This window comes from Melanotaenia boesemani, chromosome 12 (genome assembly GCF_017639745.1).
Source record: "Melanotaenia boesemani isolate fMelBoe1 chromosome 12, fMelBoe1.pri, whole genome shotgun sequence".
Taxonomy (NCBI): domain Eukaryota; kingdom Metazoa; phylum Chordata; class Actinopteri; order Atheriniformes; family Melanotaeniidae; genus Melanotaenia; species Melanotaenia boesemani.
In genome coordinates, this window is record NC_055693.1 from 4446970 (window position 1) to 4467630 (window position 20661).

The 20661-nt window shown below is 39.8% G+C and overlaps 1 protein-coding gene across 1 annotated transcript in view; it reads left to right on the top strand.

Moving 5' to 3' along the window:
• vwa8 (von Willebrand factor A domain containing 8) overlaps positions 1-20661 on the top strand; it is an 89605-nt gene that overhangs the window by 15400 nt on the left and 53544 nt on the right. The window contains exons 11-23 of the mRNA XM_042001539.1: positions 556-690; positions 772-849; positions 6574-6734; positions 6824-6937; positions 8663-8855; positions 8947-9024; positions 9104-9219; positions 11312-11412; positions 12381-12487; positions 13025-13096; positions 14993-15069; positions 19448-19523; positions 20272-20407. Of these exons, the coding sequence (XP_041857473.1) occupies positions 556-690; positions 772-849; positions 6574-6734; positions 6824-6937; positions 8663-8855; positions 8947-9024; positions 9104-9219; positions 11312-11412; positions 12381-12487; positions 13025-13096; positions 14993-15069; positions 19448-19523; positions 20272-20407 (1444 nt within the window). The remainder of the gene's footprint in view (positions 1-555; positions 691-771; positions 850-6573; positions 6735-6823; positions 6938-8662; positions 8856-8946; positions 9025-9103; positions 9220-11311; positions 11413-12380; positions 12488-13024; positions 13097-14992; positions 15070-19447; positions 19524-20271; positions 20408-20661) is intronic.

Consider the following 20661-nt stretch of genomic DNA (forward strand, 5'->3'; position numbering starts at 1 on the left):
TCAGAATTTGCCTGTATTTATTCCTAAATACAAATTATTCCAAAACTTTAATTTTATTCTGATGAAGTCGTTCTTTTGTTGATTTTGGGTGTACGTTTGGGTCAGTGTTGTGTCAAAAGGTGACATTTCTCCACAGCTTCAGCTTTCTAGCAGATGCCTATAGGTTTTGAGCCAAGAATGATTGGTATTTGTCACAGTTCCTTTCATCTTGACCAAAGCCTCAGTTCCAGCTGAATAAAAAAACCCCAAAGCATGAAACTGCCACCACCATGCATAATCATGGGTATGATATTTGTTGGGTGATGTAAAGTGTTTTTGTTTTGCAACTGTGGCCAAAAACTTCAACCTTGGATTAATTTTCCACATGCTTTGGGGAAATCTGGCATATATTTTTTTCTCAATATGTTTTTTCATCCCAACCCCTCCTGTTTTTTCAGTTTTTGTTGTTGCCACAAATGTACCAATGATGCTGCTCAGCTCGTTGATAAAGGTTTATTTAATGGAATATCTTTTAAAATAACTTTCATGCTAGTTCTTGTCTTCATCAAATGTCAGGTTCCAGCAGGCACCAAGGAGCCACGTGCACCCAACAGCAGCTCCACCTTTGTTAACACACCAAGTCACTGCCAGCTGCTGGCTGAGATGATGCAGTCACACATGGTGAAGGACATGTGTCTGATAGGAGCCAAGGTAGCTGACGTACGCTGAAGCCTTCTCACCTTCAACACATACACTGTTTGAACTTAATAACGGGCATTTTGTATTTCTAAGGGATGCGGCAAGTCAGTGATTGCCAGAGAGTTTGCTGAGATGCTGGGCTACAGCATAGAGCCTGTCATGCTCTACCAGGTAAGCAACCACTTTTAAAATGTATTTGTTTTTGCTTTTGCACAACAGAGCAAGTGTTGGAAAAAGTATGACCACTTTTTGAGCCTCAGGCCTCAAATAATATATGAGACATTCAGGCGTTTCCCATCTGTCAGTCCTGTCAGTTGACCTACATTGTGCAACATTTGCAGCAGTATTTTTTTTCTCACACATAATTATTTAATTTCGTTCACTTAGATTAACAATTCAGGCTTTCATAATGCTTTCCCTTACACATATCCATCTGATAAACAAAGAGTCAAAGCAGTGTGACTTAGATTAGAAATGTGTTTGTTCCACCCACTGGAGTTTCCATTGCCACTAGCTGGGTTTCCATTGCCATTTTTCATTTTCCATGTGTGCATATGTGCACAAAAAGACAGCATGGAAGACTAGAAATGAGGAAATTAAAAATGCATATATAAAGGCTGGCATATTAGTGCAGACTAATAACAATCTGGTTACAACGTGGAAATCACCAGTAAGTCCTGCTTTAAACAGACTGGTTTATAGTTAGTTTGACTTTTAATGGGACCTTAGTTTAAAAAAAATAACATCATGGTGTTTTGAGGTGGACATGAAACTATCAATCCAGTCCAGGAAGTCATCATGAAAACAGCTAAGCTAAAGTTAGACTTTTACGAGAGGCCTGGGGGCTTGAGGGTTCTGCTCTGTATCCTAGCTGTTCCTAGAGCAGAGATCTGCTCTGTAGTCCTGGGATCTGTTGGAGCTGCTCTCCAAGTTAGGAGTCGCTTTCCAGACTGCTGTGATTACCACTGGCACCACTGCTGCCTTCACTCCTCACATCTTTTCAACTTCCTCCCTCAGCCCCTGGTAATCTTCAAGTTTCTCCTGTTCCTTTTTGATGTTGCTGTAGTTAGGGATTGCTGCATCAGTCAATGCTGCTGTCTTCTGGGGTTTGTTGACATTTCTGGTTGGTTAGCTATTACCAGTTTCAGTCTGGATCTGAAAGTCTCCTAGGATCTCCCCTCTGTCATTTTCCACCGCTTTGGAGGCATGTTAGAACTTCCAATGCAGACTTGGTACAAATGCTCCTGTACCACCAGCCACATATTCCAACCAGGCGGCTGAGATATATATACTAAGTGGTCACTTAAGTTGATCTGCCTTTCTTGTACTAGTTTGGACCCTCTTTTTCCCCAGAACTGCCTTAATTCTTGGTGTCATAGATTGAACAAGGTGTTGGAAGCATTCTCTGCTCCATATTAACATGACAGCATCACACAGTTGCTGCAGGTTAGTCGGCTGCATCCATGATGAGAATCTCCCGTTCCACCACATCCCAAAGCTGCTCTACTGGACTGAGATCTGGTGGCTGTGGAGGCCGTTGGAGTCCAGTGAACTCATCGTCATGTTCTAGAAAGCAGGTGGAGATGATCTGAGCTTTGTGACATGGTGCATTATCCTGCTGGAAGTAGCATCAGAAGATGCTCCACTGTGGTCATAAAGGGATGGACATGGTCAGCAACAATACTCAGGTAGGCTGTGCTGGTTAAACCAGCAGTTTCTGTAATACTCAGACCAACAACCATGCCATGTTTAAAGTCACTTAAATCCTCTTTCTTCCTCATTTTATTCTCAGTTTGTACTTCCCAAGTCATCTTAGTCAAGTAGAAATGTTCAAATGCATTGAGTTGCTGCCATGTGATTTTGTAATTTAGTTAACACCCATTTAAAATAGACATGGCTGCACAGAAAAAGAAATTCAGACCTTTAAGCTTTCTCAGATTACTTATTATAAATGAGGCTAATACAGTGAAGTTTTTCTGGGTGTAGATGCTGATGCTTGTCCTTGCTTCTTGGCTCAAAAATTAAACTTTGTTGTATTGTGGTGGTAACAACTTGGTTATTCATAGTCATTAAAATCATTTTTATATTGGAGCCTGGAAAAGTCTGGAATTTACCGGGATGGTGACTCAAACTTGTTTTCATCAGAAGGAAGCTGTTTGTCTGTTTACCCAGACATTCAACACAAGCGCATCTAATTTGTTTATTGCTCATACATGATTAAAAATAATTGACTATGGAGCCATGAAGGTTGTGGTTTAAGATGCTCCACAGATTTCCTCCTTGGCTTTGTGTTTGTGATTGTGCAGGAAGTGGGCGTGCTGAAGCATTATGTATGAATGTATCATGCTGCAGCTATTTTTAGCTAGCTAAGGTCAGGGGTGACTTGTGCTGCGGGAGTTGCAGAATCCTGCACTGGGCATTCTGAAGCTCTGAAAAGTCCATTTTTGGAAAACAAATATCGTGGGCAGACCGTCTTTATTTTTCTTTCTGTCTTTTGAATTAAGCTGAAAGCATCTGGTTCAGTGCTTCAGTTCATCCACGTCTTCATTTCCTTCCTGCAGTAAATGATAAACTGGACTGTCCTTTATTAGAGGAGAAAAGATAAAGCCTTCCCATAATTCTTTGCTGCAGCAATATCTAATTGACAACCCACAGGCTTATATTTAAATCAGAATATTTACATAAAGGGATATGAGAGGTTTTTAACTGGCTGATGATGATTCAGCATGGCTGAAACATTCAAATAATATATGTATAGTTGTAGATTTTTAGGCCTAAACACGTCATTTCAGTCATGAATAAATTCATCATGATGCAGTCATTCCAACTGTACTTATGATAATAAATAAGAGTAGACATGAGCAGTCGGTTTCTAACTTTGGAGATGAAGAAACATCCATACATGCTGCATACGTGCAGAGAGATGTGCATCCTGGATATATAGTCATGAGATGAGCAAATTAATGTTGACCAAAACCTTACAGACAGGCTCAAAAGCTCTGAATTTAAGACGTTATGCTCACTAGAGACTTTACTAGGTACACCTAAATATCGCATCAGCCAGTCACATGGCAGCAACTCAACACATCTAGTCATGTAGACATGGTGAAGACGACTTGCTGAATTTCAAACTGAGCATCAGAATGAGGAAGAAAGGAGATTTAAGAGACTTTGAATGTGGCATGGTTGTTGGTCTGAGTATTTACTGGGATTTTCACACACAACCATCTCTAGAGTTTACAGAGATGGTCTGAAGAAGAGAAAATATCCAGTGAGCAGCAGTTGTCTGGACCACAATGTCTGGTTGATGTCAGAGGTCAGAGGAGAATGGGCAGACTGGTTGAAGATAATAGAAAGACAACAGGAAGTCCAATAAACACTGGTTCCAACCAAAGTCTGCAGAATAGCATCTCTGAACACACAACACATCCAGCCTTGAAGCAGATGGGCTCCAGCAGCAGAAGACACACCGGGTGCCTCCTGTCAGCTAAGAACAGGAAACTGAGGCTACAATTCACCCAGACTCACCAATACTGGACAATAGAAGATGTGTTTCCAGCACCTTACTGAATCTATGACACCAAGAATTGAGGCAGTTCAGAAGGAAAAAGGGGATCCAACCCGAATTTATATATAGTCTTTCAGCCATTTTGAAATAAATATAAACTTGAATGATTTGGAAATCACTGCAACAACTCACTGATTTACCTTTCTATCAGGCAGTAATGTATTATACCTGGAAGAACTGGCATGATTGTCATTCCAGTCTTTCTTTTTACGGTTGTTCATTAATCCAGCTTGCTCTGCATCAAACTAATTTCTTCTAATGTTAATAGTTCACCATAATGTGTATAGTTATTTCTTTTATCTTCTGTACTAAGACCTCAACATGCCTGTCAGATCACTTTGATGTTGCATCTTCAGTTAAATTTCATATTCTGTAATGCCATTTTCACCACTAGATTACTTATATTTGCAGTCACACTGTGAACAGTTGAAACCCAAATTTTTTTTGCCCATCTTTGTAGCATCATATTCCTGTTCGCTCATTATAGCATCTTCGTCATTGATCCGTTGTTGAACGGTAGCTGGTTTCTCTTTAAGAAGTTTTTAAACTAGATGCAGTTAGCAGCTCGCTAATCACAGCCTGGAGCAAATCATGCAACGCCACTCGTCTTCCCTTCCTCTACCCTCCAACCGTGTCATGACATGTTGGCATGATATTGAATATGACAGCCTTGCTCAACAGACACCCTCCAACAGAAAAGTGCCGTTAACTGTTATCTGTAAAGCACAGATATCAAATTTAGCAGCTGGGCTGGATCGTGTGTGTGTATGTGTGTGTGTGTTTGGGGGGGCAGCTTTATAAAGGGTTTGTGATCAGAGGAAAAGCTCAGTTTCACTGTGTGATCATAAACTCACCTTTAAACTAGTTTTTAAAACATTTTTCCACTATTTTGTTCATTTAAAAATAGAATCTGTATGCTGTAGAAACTGTAGATGTTAGAGCCATGGAGGAGCAATTAATTTCTAATTAATGAGCAACTCAAAGACATCGGCTTCATGTTAGGGGCCTCTGTTGATTTTGCCCTCCTTACTGCTGACGAAGCCCGATCCATCCGTCCATCTCTCACTCCAACTCATTGATTTAAACATTTGATTGTTTTATTTCGAATATGAAAAAAATATCTATGAGAAAAACAACATAAATTAAAAAACAAGCATACAAATATAAGACATACAAATACATATTTGAAAGGGAGTGAGAAGAAGTATAACTTGTGAACTCCCACCCCTTCTCCTTAAATAATAAATAACATTGATAAGCTTTCTGGTTTAAACCTGTCTAGAAGCTTAGGCCTGATATTAGCAGTTAAATAAATTTGGTTTCTGACTTTACATTAATAAAAACGTAAACTTCATTAATATACTCATAATACAGCAATGTTAAATGTAAATATTCACATACATACAGACACCTACATACACACATTCACATACAATCTGAAGAAGAAAACAGACTAATGGCCCGTAAAGAAAGAATTAAACACCAGCGCAATGTCCTCTCAATCATTAGTGCTACCCAACACCTCCCTCATCCCCAAACCTCTGGAAAATAGTGTCTTTGTACCTCATTTTAAATTGGACACTGCTTCAAATTCATGGTTACCCTGTTCCATAATCTCACCCCAATAACGGAAAAAACAAAAACCTCTCCAGATTTGTACAAATTAAGGGAATATTAAAGTTAATTTTCCTCCTTAAATTATAATTACCCTCATGAATAGTGCATAATATCTGTATATTTCTTGGTAATAGATTATTTTGAACATTATTTGGGTTGTTTGATATGCCACAGTGTCTGTAAATTTTAGTCATTTTACTGAAGGAATAATTAGTTTGTGTGTTCCCAATAGCCAACGTTATGAATTATTCGTATTGCTCTTTTTTAAATAGTAGTCAGTGGTTATACTAACGTTATGTAGTTGTTGCCTCATACCTCAGCACAGTAAGTATGGTGAGACTAGTAAAGAGTATGGAGTGATTCTTGATCCAGGATGTTGTTAGCTTTGCTTATTATAGCAATACTTCTTGAGACTTTAGTTTGTATGTGTTTAATGTGTGATTTCCAGTTGAGTTTGTCATCAATGATTACACACAAAAATTTTATTTCATGCACGCTCTCTATTTCCACTCCATCTATTCCTATTAATAACGGTGTGTTATTTGCATTTCTAGTTTTATGAAGTTCCAAACATGTTGAAAATGATTTCTTTAAAGGAGATATTTACTCATCCAACTCAACCTGTTGCAAAGTCTGATGTATTTGTCCTTAAACCACCCCAACCCACACACACGCGCACACACTCTCCCCTCTTTCTCCATGACTTCCAGGACATGACAGCCCGAGACCTCCTCCAGCAGAGGTACACCCTCCCCAACGGAGACACAGCGTGGAGGCCGTCTCCGCTGGTCACCTCCGCTATCGAAGGCAAGCTGCTGATCCTCGACGCCATCCACACTGTCAACCTGGGAACGCTGGCTGTGCTCTCCAGGTACTCCAGCTGATAAATGCAGAACATCACACACACATGCTTGTCATACTCACACTTCTCAGCTTATTCCACTGCACCTTGTTTTCCAGGTTGCTCCATGACAGGGAGTTGGATCTCTATGATGGTTCCAGGCTGCTGAGGTGGGACAGATACCAGACTCTGAAGGAGCAGCTGCAGCTTACTGACCAGCAGCTGCAGGAGAGGTGAACACACACACACCTCAGGGTGGGAAAGTGTGCTAAATTTTAGGTGTATTTCTTTTAGGTGAATTCTTATTTGTTGTTTTTTGTTTGTTTGTTTTTCTATTTGCACATGAGAAGGGAAAATTGGAAGTTGGGGAGGTTTAAATGAAGAAGTGGTTGAAATACTAAGAGTGTGGGGTTCAGATTTGTGATTCCTGTGTTTTGAAGGCTCTCTGTCTCATCCTCATCATCCCTCAGCTGTAGGTATATGAGAAGGTGTGAAAAGATGTGTTTGAGGGCAGTCTCACACTCTTTATGTGTGTTATATGTGTCCCTCCTCCATCAGTGTTTCATATTATCAAGCTTATTTTGAAGCTCCTGTCAGGGAGGGAGTTTAATCAGGTGTAGAGAAGGGTGTAGAGTGTAGGGATGGCAGTGTAGAAAGCAGTGGAGGCAGCAGAGAGGACGGAGCACTAACAAAATGATCTGGGAAGGTTTAACAATGTCTTCAGGAGTTTTTAGACTCATTATGCACCAAAACTGTAGTTCCTTAAACTTATGTATATATTTGTGAGAGTTGTTGGTGTTGAAGTTTACTGTTCTATTCTATTCTATTCTATTCTATTCTAACTTATTCTAAAGTCATTTAGCAGATGCTTTTATCCAAAGCGACTTACGTCTGAGAGTAAAATTCTGTTCTCTGTATTTGTCTAATGAAATGTGTTTATGTTTACATGCACATTTGTGTGTGCGCGTGTATATGCATGTGTGTGTGTGTCTGTGTGTCTGTGTGTCTGTGTGTGCAATTCTTTAAAAGCCCACTAAGCTGGCAGGAAGGATGCTTGTGGTGAGGCGTCTGGAATAATTGTTTCCACTTCCTTTTTCTCTATTCCTGTGGCTCAGAAAAAAGCATATTTGAATATTTTAAAAATTCATATAAATATAATAATTAAAATATTTTATTGAGAGTTTTTGTCAAAATGATAAAATAGTTAATGAAAACATCATGCATAAATAAAATGAAATAAAATCAAAAAATAAAATTCATAAAGATTGTGAAGACTGGATAAAAACAGGTATGTTAACAAAAATTTTAAAAGCATTTTAAAATTTTGAAACTTGAAATTAATTTTAGAATACATATATAAAATATTTCTCTGATGCATTGCTTGGTGTGACTTCAAAGCAGTGTGTTGGTATTGTTTCTGGTCAGATTTATATTGTAGATATGATCATTGATCTTTAATCCAACAACAGATAGAATGAAAAGCAAACTTAGCTGTGATTTTAAAGTGCATTTGAAAGGATTCAGGAGTAATGCTAATAATAACGGCCTATGATATCGACATGCATGAAATCTCATCCCACACATTTATCCAGTGAGGATGGTGATGGTTAGCGCCCACTTTCGCCTGCAGTGGAATAAATATATCCAGCGTGGGTTTCTCTGCGGTTTGACAGATATGGACTTTGCTGTCCTCTTGAATCAGAGGAGTTCACAAGCAGCTGTCAGAAGTCATGCTTTTTACCCTGACATAGATTGGGTGGGACACTCGCACGCACACGCATACACCCACACACACACACACACGCACACACACACACACACACACACACACACACACCCTTCACACACTCCATTTGAGCCTCCTTCCCACAGCTACTTGGACATGGCTCAACAGATGTTCGACAGCATACGTCTTCCACTGCTAGTGTGCAGCTGTGTGTGTTTGCGTGTAATTTCAGGTCAATCTTCCCTATCCATCCGTCGTTCAGAGTGCTGGCCCTGGCAGAGCTTCCTGTTGTGGGTCCCACATCGAGCAGCATCAACAGCAGCAAAGGTCAGCAGTGGTTGGGCCCAGAACTGCTCACAATGTTCCTGTACCACACCATCCCACCACTGGCCAAAGCCGAAGAGATGGACCTCATTCAGGGGCTGGTGAGAAGCATGAACCACCTCATCAATTCCATCTCTCCTGACAGAAAACTTACCTCTACATCATCCCTTCCTTTTTGGTTTCAATTTGTAGACACCTAATGTTCCAAAGGAAGCAGCAGAGCAGCTTCTGCACCTCACACACAGCCTCCGCAAGACAAACGACCCCACAGTAAGTTAGTCTGCTTTTACCAGTTTGTTTACACGTGCTTCATCAATATAAAGTGTTTGTGTACGGCTCGTCTTCCCAGGCACAGTCCCTGGCCTCGTCTCTCTCGACCAGGCAGCTGTTGAGGATTTTCCGCCGTCTCTCGCTGTACCCCGAGGAGAGCATCGCTCACGCCGTTAACAAGGCTTGCCTCTCCAGGTGCACATAAACACACACCCTCATACTGCTGAGTGTTGACGATACCTTTTGATCTTCTCTGATGAAAGTGCCATCATTTTCCTTTCAGTGCCTTTCAGTGACAAGATGAATCAGGACATTATGGGTCATTAGTGGTGGATTTCAGGAACACAAATTACTGCTTTATACAGACGATGCTTTAACTGAGGTGACCGATGAAATTACATCACTACCACAACTGATGGACAACATGGACTCATTATAAAACTTTTATCTGCTTTATACCCCCCTTATAGGTTGGAAATTATCATCCAATCATATTGTTGATTTCATAATATTAACTATACAAGCCATGCTTAGCTGTAGCACATTTATTTAAAATAAATACTACACTCTCTACAGAAACTTCTAAATGTTCCATCTCATGCATTATTGCTTTAAACACCACCCCCACAATGTCAATATCTAATTGATTAGTACAGAACATTTAACACAACAAGTATGCAGCAGCACTCTGAATTAACTGCAAATGATGAGTCAAGACCAAAGTACAAAGAATTACAGTAGTCTACAGGTAACAAAGACCTGAATAAGTTTTCCAGGTCATTTACAAGAAGATGGAATTTAGCTATAGCAATGTGTCTGAGCTGATAAAAACTCTGCTGTAGCCACTTGCTTCTCTAGTTTAAAAGAACTGTTTAAAACCACTCCAAGAGTTCGGGCATATACTATAACTTTGGATTTGTTTTCATCAGCTCTTCTCCAAGGTGCTCTTTGGATAAGGTAGAGAAGACTAGATTTCACAAAAATCTCCAAGGCACTGTCCTTTAAAAGTAACTAAAGTGCCTTCCTTTCTGTGGCGTTGTCATAGTGACCTTTAAAAACAACAATGTCCCCTTACCTTCATCAGGGAGTCAAAGATAAGTGGGCACATAGATCAGTACATGACAGAGGCACCGAAAGGCATTGGTAAAGGTACCAGAGGAGCCAAATATCAGCTGCTGGTTGACAGAACTGTCCCCCGAGACTGCAAAAACCAGACAGACAAACCTGTGCACTTCCTGGATTGATAACCAGAAAGCCTCTGACTCAAAGCCACAGTTATGGATCCTGGAATGCCTGAAGCTGTACAAGACCAGCAACACTCTAAGAGCCTTCATTGCAAACTCAGTGAGGCTGTGGCAGATCACCCTTGAGTTTCCATGGAGATGCTCTATCCCAGCTGCAGTTCTGCATAGGCCTGAATCCCCTCAGCCAAATCAACAAGACCATCTATAGATACCGACTCGGGAATGGAACCAGCATCAAACTAGCAGATGTTGGGGAGAGCTACAAGTACCTTGGAATATCACAGGCAAATGGCAGCCATGAAAAAGCCACAAAGAAAGCTGCAACAGTTAAATATCTGCAACAAGTAAGCAAGTCCTGAGAAGTCAGCTCAATGGCAAGAACAAGATCTGGACAATCAACAGCCCTGCCCTGCCAGTGATCAGATACCCTGCTGGGATAATAAGCTGGAAGTTCAGACCACAGATGTTAAAACACAGAAGCTGTTCACCATGCATGGGGGGGTTCCACCCCAAATCCAGTGTCCAGAGGCTATACATGAAGTGCAAAGAGGGAGGCCGAGGACTAGTGAGCATCAGGGCCACTATCCAAGATGAAACATCCAAGCTCCATGAATACATCAGGAAGATGGCCCCAAGGGAGGAAGCACAGAGTGAATGCCTCAGGCTATGGAACCTGGAGGAGGAGTTGGAGGAACCATCATGGGAGGACAAAACCCTTCATGGAATGTACCACCGACAGATAACTGTGGTGACGGATATGAATGAGTCCCACCAGTAGCTAATCGTGGCAGCACAGGAGCAAGCCATGAGTACCAGGGCAATTGAGGCCCAGATCTACAACACCAGGCAGGATCCCAGGTGCAGGCTGTGCAAAGAGGCCCCTGAAGCAATCTAGCACCTCACACCAGGGTGCAAGATACTAAGATACTAGCAGGCAAAGTATACGAGGAACGCCAATCAGAATCATGTCTGTTGTTTTTGTCTGAGAGCACAGAGATGTAAGTAATAAAGTTAAATGAATGTGTTATCTATGTGTGTTTCAGGTTCCTGCCCAGCCTAGCACGCGCCTCTCTTGAAAAAAGCCTCAGTAACTGCTCCATACAAGACACACCGGACCCGGCTGAACACACCCGGGATAATCGCTGTGAGTCCCAGTCCCCCAAATTAAATTCAGTAAAAAATGCTTCTACTGCTGATTGGATGTTTCCAGGTTGAATCAGATCAGAATTGTGAGTTTAAACTGATTTACTCATCCACTGACTTCCAGGTATTGAAAATATAATCTGAAAATATGCTCATTCTCTGTTAATAAAACCCACAGCAGCAGAAAAACCTTCTTAAAATAAAGACTCATCTGAGTCATGCATGAGTCATGATTTGACAATAAGACCACCTGAGTGTGTGTGATGTTGCATTTGGCGTGTGAAAGCTGAGTGTCCACTAAATGAGCTGGTTGTGGAGAAGCTGCTGTTGGGATCATTGTGGATGATACAGTCATAGGCACAGCAGCTCATAATGCTTTTGATAAATGTAATCACATCAAACTGATCTTATTTACAGTTTATGCAGCTTTGATTGAACTTGAATAGATAAATAATGATGCTGACACTTTGTGTAGTAGTCTTGATCAGAAGCATGTGCACATGCATGCGTACATACATGTGCATATGTATTTGCATTTTTTATTATTTTATTTTTTCTAAATTTGTGAAAATAGCGGAACTTTTAAAAAAAAATTATTGGTCAGAATTATTTTTCAGCATTTTTTTTCCTCTTTATTTATTTATTTATTTATTTATGTAGTAACCCTTTTTTTTAACCAATGTCTTTCATGTCATGTGCTACAATAATACACTCACTTTTTGTTTATTCTTAATATTTTATGTGTTTAGTTGGGTGTAGAAGTTAGATAATAACACATATTTTACAATAATATGCCGAAAGGAGCATTACTAAAGTAGGCATGCACATATATTAAAAAAATAAAAACTCTTATAGATGGAAAGATAAGTGTCTTAGACAAACTTGCCCTGGTGAAATATCAAACCTTAATGAGAAACAGTGAGTTTTCAGTGCTGGACTGCAGATAACTGTGCTGTTATTTGTCTGCAGGTGTGGTAAAGGATGGTGTGTTGACCATTGGCAGTGTCTCGGCTCCCGTCTACAACTCCAACCAGAAAATAAAGGTTCCCGATGTGCTCTTCTATGACAATCCCCAGGTAACCACACACCAGATCACAGGAAGAATTGCTTCAACCTGTGAGGCCAAAGCGGAGTTTATCTCTGGTACTGGTATAATCCCATCTCACTGTGATGTTGCAGCAGCCAGTGTGAACAGCTGATGGGGATTTTGGTGGTATTTCCATATAAAATGCCAATTTTTGTTTGCTTTGTCATTAATGTTCTCCTGTGAGACCCAGAGTGACTAAACCACAAGATGCCCAGAGAGGAACCAACAGAGGAAATGACACTCTGACATCCTCGGGCATAACTGGTGACGGCGTGCGACCCAGATTGGTCTCTTTCCCACTCTCTGTCCTCATTCTGCCCTTTTACTCTGCCTGCTTGTGTTGGAGACAGATATTTAAAAAATGAGTGAAAATAGGATGCCCTACTTTTTCTATGACCTGTTTTCTGTCTTCAATTTTAAGGAGAAGAGACATCAAGCTGATTTATTTTTCAGAACGTGTGTAACACTGTGTGTGTTCAGCTGAAGTCTGGAATTCTCAACTACTTGTGTGTTTGTGCCCCTGCAGCACATGATGGTGATGGAAGACATGTTGAAAGACTTTCTGTTAGGAGAGCACCTCCTCTTGGTGGGCAACCAGGTGAGTTAAATATCAGAGCTCCTTTTTGGTCTCCTGAGATATTTTCTAACTTCCCACTTTGCTAAGATCACCCCATGTTGAGCTTTTGTCCATAAAGGTCCGATTATAATCGCTGTTTGCAGAGGTGGGTGCATCTCGTCTCTGCAGCAAGCACCCACACATGTCAGCTCTGTTAGAACACCGAGGGGAAGAGTTATGAAACAAGCTCCCTCCAACTCCACGCGCTCACAACTTGCTGTTGGCATGAGGACACATGTAGCGCTCCCTCAGGGACACAGAGATGACAGAGGGACACTCCAGATCCAATGGGCAGGGTTAAAGGGGGATGGAAGAGAAGGGGTGAGAGAAAGTGGACATGGTGTACTATCACCCAGAGGAGGCTGTCCACGTCACATAAATGTTAACAGGCATGCATGCATGTGAGAAAGTTTAAGTGGGAGAAGCCATTTGTAAATGTGAGTGCCTGACCACGCATGGGTGAAGCCGAGACATTAGGAGCTGTCAGAGTAGCTTACTGGACGTCTGGCAGACTGGCCAAGAGATTCAGCAGCCAGCCAGGAGAGACCAGTGGCAGTCCCACAGAACAACCCCCACCCCCGTCAACACTGGGGGACACACTGGGTTCTCCTTCTCTGCTGATGAAACAGAAACCTCTTTATCTCTGTTTGCAGCTGTGCACTATGTAATATAAAAATATTGATGTAGTTTTCCATTTCAAACTGATGCAGGAGTGCAGGAAAATAACGAAGACGGAGGCTCCTGCAGCTGCAAAGAGTCCATTTGTTTAGGTCTCTGTTGAAAATCAGATTACTTATCACATGATTTGTTGCTTAGTAAACATTTTATAGTCTTAAACGCAAGTTTCATTTCTTTTTTTGATAAAATATTATGTTCATTTTGTAGGTTAGGGTCCATTTTAGAGTAAATTTGTAGGCTGAACTAGTAAATGTATAATGATGTGACTGCATTGTCACTGAAAAGCCACTATCTAATGAGGGTGTAACATTTCAACAGTTTCTGATCATATTTACTGTCCTATGAAAAAGTTTGAAGCCATCCATCATTTTTTCCTTTTTTATTTCATCTGGAAAATGAGAAAAATATGTATTTGTTTTTCAACTTGTGCAGTAGTATGAAAGAAACATTTGCTCTGAGAAGCTTTATTTTTCATCACATTCTGGATCGTCTTAGACAAACTTTCTTGAGTCTTGCGGAATAGTTCTCCAGACTTCTTGAGAATTTCTCAAAAGCTTATCTTTGGGTGTTTCTGCCTTCTGTTCAACATTATTGAAGCAGATGATCCCACACTTTCTGAATAATGTTGAGGTCCAGGTTCTTAGGAGAAATCAACCTCAGTCAGACCTTTTGCCACTGATTTTCATCCAGTTCTTGCATGATGTGGCTTTTCACCCTGTTTTCTTTACTGAAGAATGGCTTCTTGACAGCTACGTTTCCATGGAGACCATTTCTGATGGCTTTGGCCAACAGTAGATGGATCAGCTGAAGGTCCGGATGCATCTCTCAGGTCCTATGTCAGGATTTGTTCTTATTTCTTCAAAACATCGCTTTCAGACCCTGTTCATCTGCTTCAGATAGTTTTTTTCTAGTCCTGACACTTTCCTGTACCTGTCCAGGTTCCTCTAATTTGTAAAGGTGTTTGAGGTGGGCCAATGATTTTGGTAACCTGATGAACTATATCGGACAGTTTTGTTTTATGTTTAGATATGAGGGTATGAAACAGGTTAAAATACTGAAAATGAGAATGGATTGGATGAGGGAGCATTAAGCATTAATCAGCTGTATTCAGCTTCCTTTTACAGTTGCTGAAATGCTGTCTATGTGCTGTGTAATGTCTCAGCTCTATGTTGATTGTCGCATTTCTGTATTCCTCCACAGGGCGTGGGTAAAAATAAAATAGTAGACAGGTTCCTGCACCTCCTCAACAGGCCCAGGGAGTACCTGCAGCTCCACAGGTGAGATCTTCCCACAAAGTGGGATATATATATATATATATATATATATATATATATATATATATATATATATATATATATATATATATATATATATTTTTTTTTTTTTTTTTTTTTTTTTTTTTTTTTAACATGCATTTGTGAAGTTTATTCAGCTCCAAAAAAACTGATAAACGCATAGATAGATGTATGCCTTGTTCTTTTTATGTTTTTGTTTTTATTTTGTTTTTCTTCAGCCTCTTTTCTACAGGTGCTACAAGTCAATTTTAAAATGTATAATCACAATAGTTTTACATTGTCAGTCGTCTGTGTTGAGCAGTGACTTTACAAAGTCAGGCAGAAGCAAAATTTATTTAGGTATGCTCAGATAATAATCTGACACACCAGATGGTTTGTTTTACAGAATCTTTTGGGAAGTTATCGCTAGAGCAGAGAGTAAGAGAATATATTTTAAAAAAAAAGGTTGTAGGTAATGTGATGAAATATAGAGATCAATTAAAGACAGATGATCCAAATGAAACTACTAAGTGAAGAGTAGCTGCCATTGTTTACTGTCTGACTCTGCAATGACTGTAATTTGTCTGCACTTAAGCATTTTGGTCATCAATAGTTGTGAAACCTGCTAAATTGTGATCACACAGATCTCATGAGAATGCAGCTGTATTGCAATGTGAGTGAATGAAAGCCTCCCACCAAAGATATTAATCGAGAAAGTGCACAATCTTACACATGAGGATATAAACAGGTCTTAAAATGGGGTAAATGTAACCTCAGGTGATCAGCAACATGACATATTACAATCTGTCCTTATTTCCTGAATAAAACTATCTATGCTTCTTCAATTGGAATTAAGAGGGTCAGTAGAAGCCAGGTGCTGATTAACTGGTCATCATAAGTGTGACCTCCTTTATTAAAAAAAAAGTTGTGGCAGTTTGCCGCTCTGCAGCATGCAGGTATTAATTCACAATGCTAAGGACACACCTGATTATTGATCTAGGAGAAGAGAGTTATTAATGCCCATCGATCTGGGAAAGTGTTTTAAATCATTTTTCAAACTATCTGGAGTCCATCATTTTACAGAAAGAATTATTCACAAGTGGAAAACATTCAAGACATCTGCCAATCTGCCCAGAATAGACATCCCAGCAAGTTCAGCCCAAGGTCAGACCATGTAAGAAAATAAGGGAAAATAAGACCTGAGTTAGCATGTTAAATGTTAAAGTTCATGATAGTACAATTAGAAAAATACTGAACAAGTATGTTCAGCATGTAAGCATATAAGCATGTTTGGAATGGTTGCAGAATTAAGGCTCTTCTCTCTATAATTAATATGACCACACATATTAGGTTTGCAAAGTTGGATTTGAACAAAAACCAAGACTTTTTGAGCAATCTTCTTTGGACAGGTCAGACCAGAGTGGAGATGTTTGGTCACAAAGGCAGCACATCAGCAAAAATGCCTCATACCAACTGTCAAGCATGGTGGTGGAGGGCTGATGAGCTGGGCTTGTTCCGCTGCTCCAGGACCTGGACAGGTTGCAGTCATTGAGTGGACCATGAAGTACTCTGGACACCAAAATGTTCTAGAGTCAATTACAGCTTGGTTGCAATTGAATCGTGCAACAGGACGATGATCCCAACACAACAGCAAATCTACAACACATGTTGACATGATCCAGTCAAAGTCCAGACCTTAACTTGACTAAATGCTGTGGTGGGACCTTCAGAGAACTGCAGAAACAAATGCTGTAGAACTCTGAAGCAAACAAGTAATAAACTTCCTCCATAACCATGTGAGAGACTCTGATCATGTCATTCAGAAATCGATAACCCCAAGTTATTGCTGCTTAAGATGCTTTTTTTTTTTTTTTTTTAACTTTTTCCTTACATTTTGTTGCATAAATACTGACTTAGCATAACACATATATGCCCTGTATTGTTCTTAATCTGAGATTGTATTTGCTTAATTTTTTAACCTAAACCAGATTATGTACTGATACATAAAACCTTAGATTTGACAGATGGTGGACTTTATTTTTCACATGACTCTATTATGCTTTCAAGTTTTTGTGTCTTTGATTTCTAAACCAATTAACAAAGTAATCCTGTTCATGAGGAGATGTGAGCTACAAGTATGTCCTCTTAATGCTTTGCCAGCCTTGCCCTTCCCTTCTAAGAATGTCAAAGCTATTTTGGTCACCAGTAAATTAGGACACTCTTCACCAGAACAAGGACTTCACATGTTCATATTAAAGAGAAGCCATTTCAAGGAGCCCTTTTTTTAACTCGGATTTTCTACTTCTATAAATACTCACACAATCACACCTTGGGAAAATGAGGTCAGACTCGCTCATCCACACACCAGTAGGTTGTGTGCTGTAAAATCAGCTTTGCTGTTGAATGTAGGTTAGATCAATTGGAGGCACTTTGCAATTATAAGAAAACGTTTAGCATGTCACAGACTCTGATGGCAGATGAGCAACAAATAGTCACATAAAAACCTGATGAAAATAGACGAATTAACGTTCAACGTTATAATACAGTTAAAAAATCCATTACTTCTGTAATGACATACACAATCTTTGTATTAATCATTCTGAGTATATGGAATAATATTTTCACATACAAACAGCTGCTTTGTCCTCTCGGCAGTCACATGTGTACTTGGTCAAAGTCTTGTGAAAGTCGAAGTGGAGCTGAGCATGGATGTGGCCTGGTTAGCTACTGCAGCAGCTGCTAATATTAGAGCAGGGCAGAGGCAGGAGGATCTGTGCATGTGGCTTTTGGGAGCCTGTGACTAAAATCCTACAGAGATGTGGCTCAGAAAAGCAAAAGAGATGCAGCCAGCCAGGAAGGAAACTGGGACAGGTCCTGGGTCACACTGTAAGGTATAGGGGAAAGTTAGAGAGAGGGCTGGGTTGAAGAAGGAGGCATTTAGAGAAAGAAGGAAGGATAATTATGGATGGCACTGGAGAATCAGAGTAGTCAAGACAAGTTTTTATTGTTTTTATGTTGCTGGGATGCAGATGCACTGTAGAGATTTGGCCACAGAATCTGCTTCTGTTCTAGACTCATCAGAAATGAAACTGCAGAGGGATTGTGTCCTGTATGTGTGTCAGGTGGTTTGAAGAAGTATGAGGACCTTTTTTCCAAAATCAGTATATCATCCAAACACTCTTACAGTCAATTGTAAAAATGGACTTTACTGGAGGTTTGTAATGGCCTCAGCAGCATTCTCGTATGAGTTCTGGAAAAATAATAAAAAGTAACTGTGAATGCTGCTCTGATCAGCCGATTGGGCAGCGTTCAAAAAATAACTCATGATTTGAATTCATAAAATGAGACAAACTCTGAGCTCATTTGGCTTTAGCTTTGCTCAAAGTTGTAGCTCCGTATTTTATTCTCCTTAAAATTAGGCAGACTAAATGCTTCCCTGGTTATTTGAACATTAAGTGAGGAGTGAATGAATAATGGATACACAATGTAAAGCGCTTTGGGTGCCTTGAAAAGTGCTATATAAAACCTAATCTACTATTATTATTATTATTATCATTATTATTATTATTACTATTATTATTATTATTATTATTATAATAAGGGTGCAACAACTTATTTGGTCTTGTAGGTGCTTCCAGCCCTTAGCTGGTAGTTTTCTTGGCTTGAAGTGCCGCCATTTTGGTGGACATGAGAAATTGTTTTTATAATATATCATGTACTTAACAAAGTTTTTAATGCTTTAGTGTAGCTGATAACTGTTTCAGTTTTTCTTTAAAGTTCATGTGTGGGAAAACGTCTGACATCAGTGACACATTTATAATGAAAAATGAATCTTTAAGAGCTTCAGATAGGTTTTATTAACGGATGTCTCAGACTGTTACAAATAGCTGTCTTTTCAGTCTAGCAAAATGTGCTCTAGCATCAGCTTTACGTAATGCAGCCCTGGTAATCCCTCAGTAAAAGAAGCTTGTTATATGTTATACTGGTACAAAAATGGAGGAAATTAGCTGTCTTAATGGGAGCTGCAAACCTCTTTCTGCACCTGTACATGCTGGTTAGTTGTACTGCAACTTGCTCTAATTGGAATGCAGCCCTCATTATAATATCAAGGTTTTTTTCTTTTAAGTCAAAATGTGTTGGCAAAATTTTGGTTGTCTTTATGATGTTGAAAGTAAACACTTTTTAATAGTTATAATGTAAGAAAATAAAAAGATCTTTACTTCACTCTGTAAAGTCAAAATTCACGGAGGTTTGTTGAGGTATGGTCATGGTTTGTAATTGATTAATATGAGTTCATACCACGTTCACAGGTTTATCCCTGTTGTGTTGTGCATAAACGTTATAATTTATATTATTATATGTTTTATTTTTCCCTGATCAGGGATACGACAGTCCAGACTCTGACCCTGCAGCCGTCAGTGCGAGATGGGATCATTACATATGAGGACTCACCTCTGGTCAGTTTTAATGCACAGTTCCTTCTTGATTATTTTATATATTTATTTTCCTTGCACATGTCATAAATATAATAATTCCATTACAATAGGACGATATTGATACTGTAGTTTAGATCTGGAGCTGGTTCTTGACCTTGAATTTGTACCTTTTGAATGTGTGCCATACTCCCGTTTGACGTGCCCTCCAACGTTTGAACCATACTGTGACTTCATTCAGCAAGGAGAAGCAGCATGTTTAGAGTGGAACAGGAAGACGTGTCAAGGGTGAGGTGGGGTTGATTGTCCACAGTGGTCTCTGAAGTCCTCTCACTCTTTGACTTAAACATCTCCAAATTCTGAACTATGTTGGTTCTGGTTTTGTGAATGAGTTTATTGATCCTGTTCATATCTCTGGCATTGAAATAACTTAGGTGACCATAAGATGGAGCACAATCAAGTTTTTGTTTATCTTCATATCTCTAGTATGGCACCAAACTGTTTTGGGTTCTATTTAATACATAGAAAGTCATTTCCATCTATGGGGAATTACAGCAAAATTCTTTACATGACTCGAGAAAGTTATTAGAAAACACTGGTGAGGGCAGATAGTAACCATCCAAGGCTTTAAAACAGAAATACCATTTATCTAGTTTTAGCCTTCGGTTGTAATGAAATTGGTGCTACCTGATGGAAAATTAACTCATTGTAAATATGTCCGATACCCAGCTGTAACTTCTGCCACACAAATGATTTGTATGCATGTGCTCAGGTGAAAGCGGTGAAGCTGGGTCACATACTTGTGATTGACGAAGCCGACAAAGCTCCCACTAACGTTACCTGCATCCTCAAAACCCTGGTGGAGAGTGGAGAGATGATCCTGGCTGACGGGCGCAGAATCATTTCAGGTGTGTTCACACACTCACGGTGACTAAAGTGCCTCTGCAGGGAGATGTGTCCCCGGATTTAGAGGTAAAAAATGCGCCATGCAGTGGGCAAGCTGATGTTTGAAAGTCAGATCTAAGCTGTAAAAGAATGATTAGAATAAAGGCTTATGGCTAGGTACCAGAGGTTTCTGGATCTGTAAACATGTAGGTTTTCATGTAGCTTCAGACAGCTTTTCATGTGAGAAGTTCATACTAGCAGTGGAATGTAAACACAA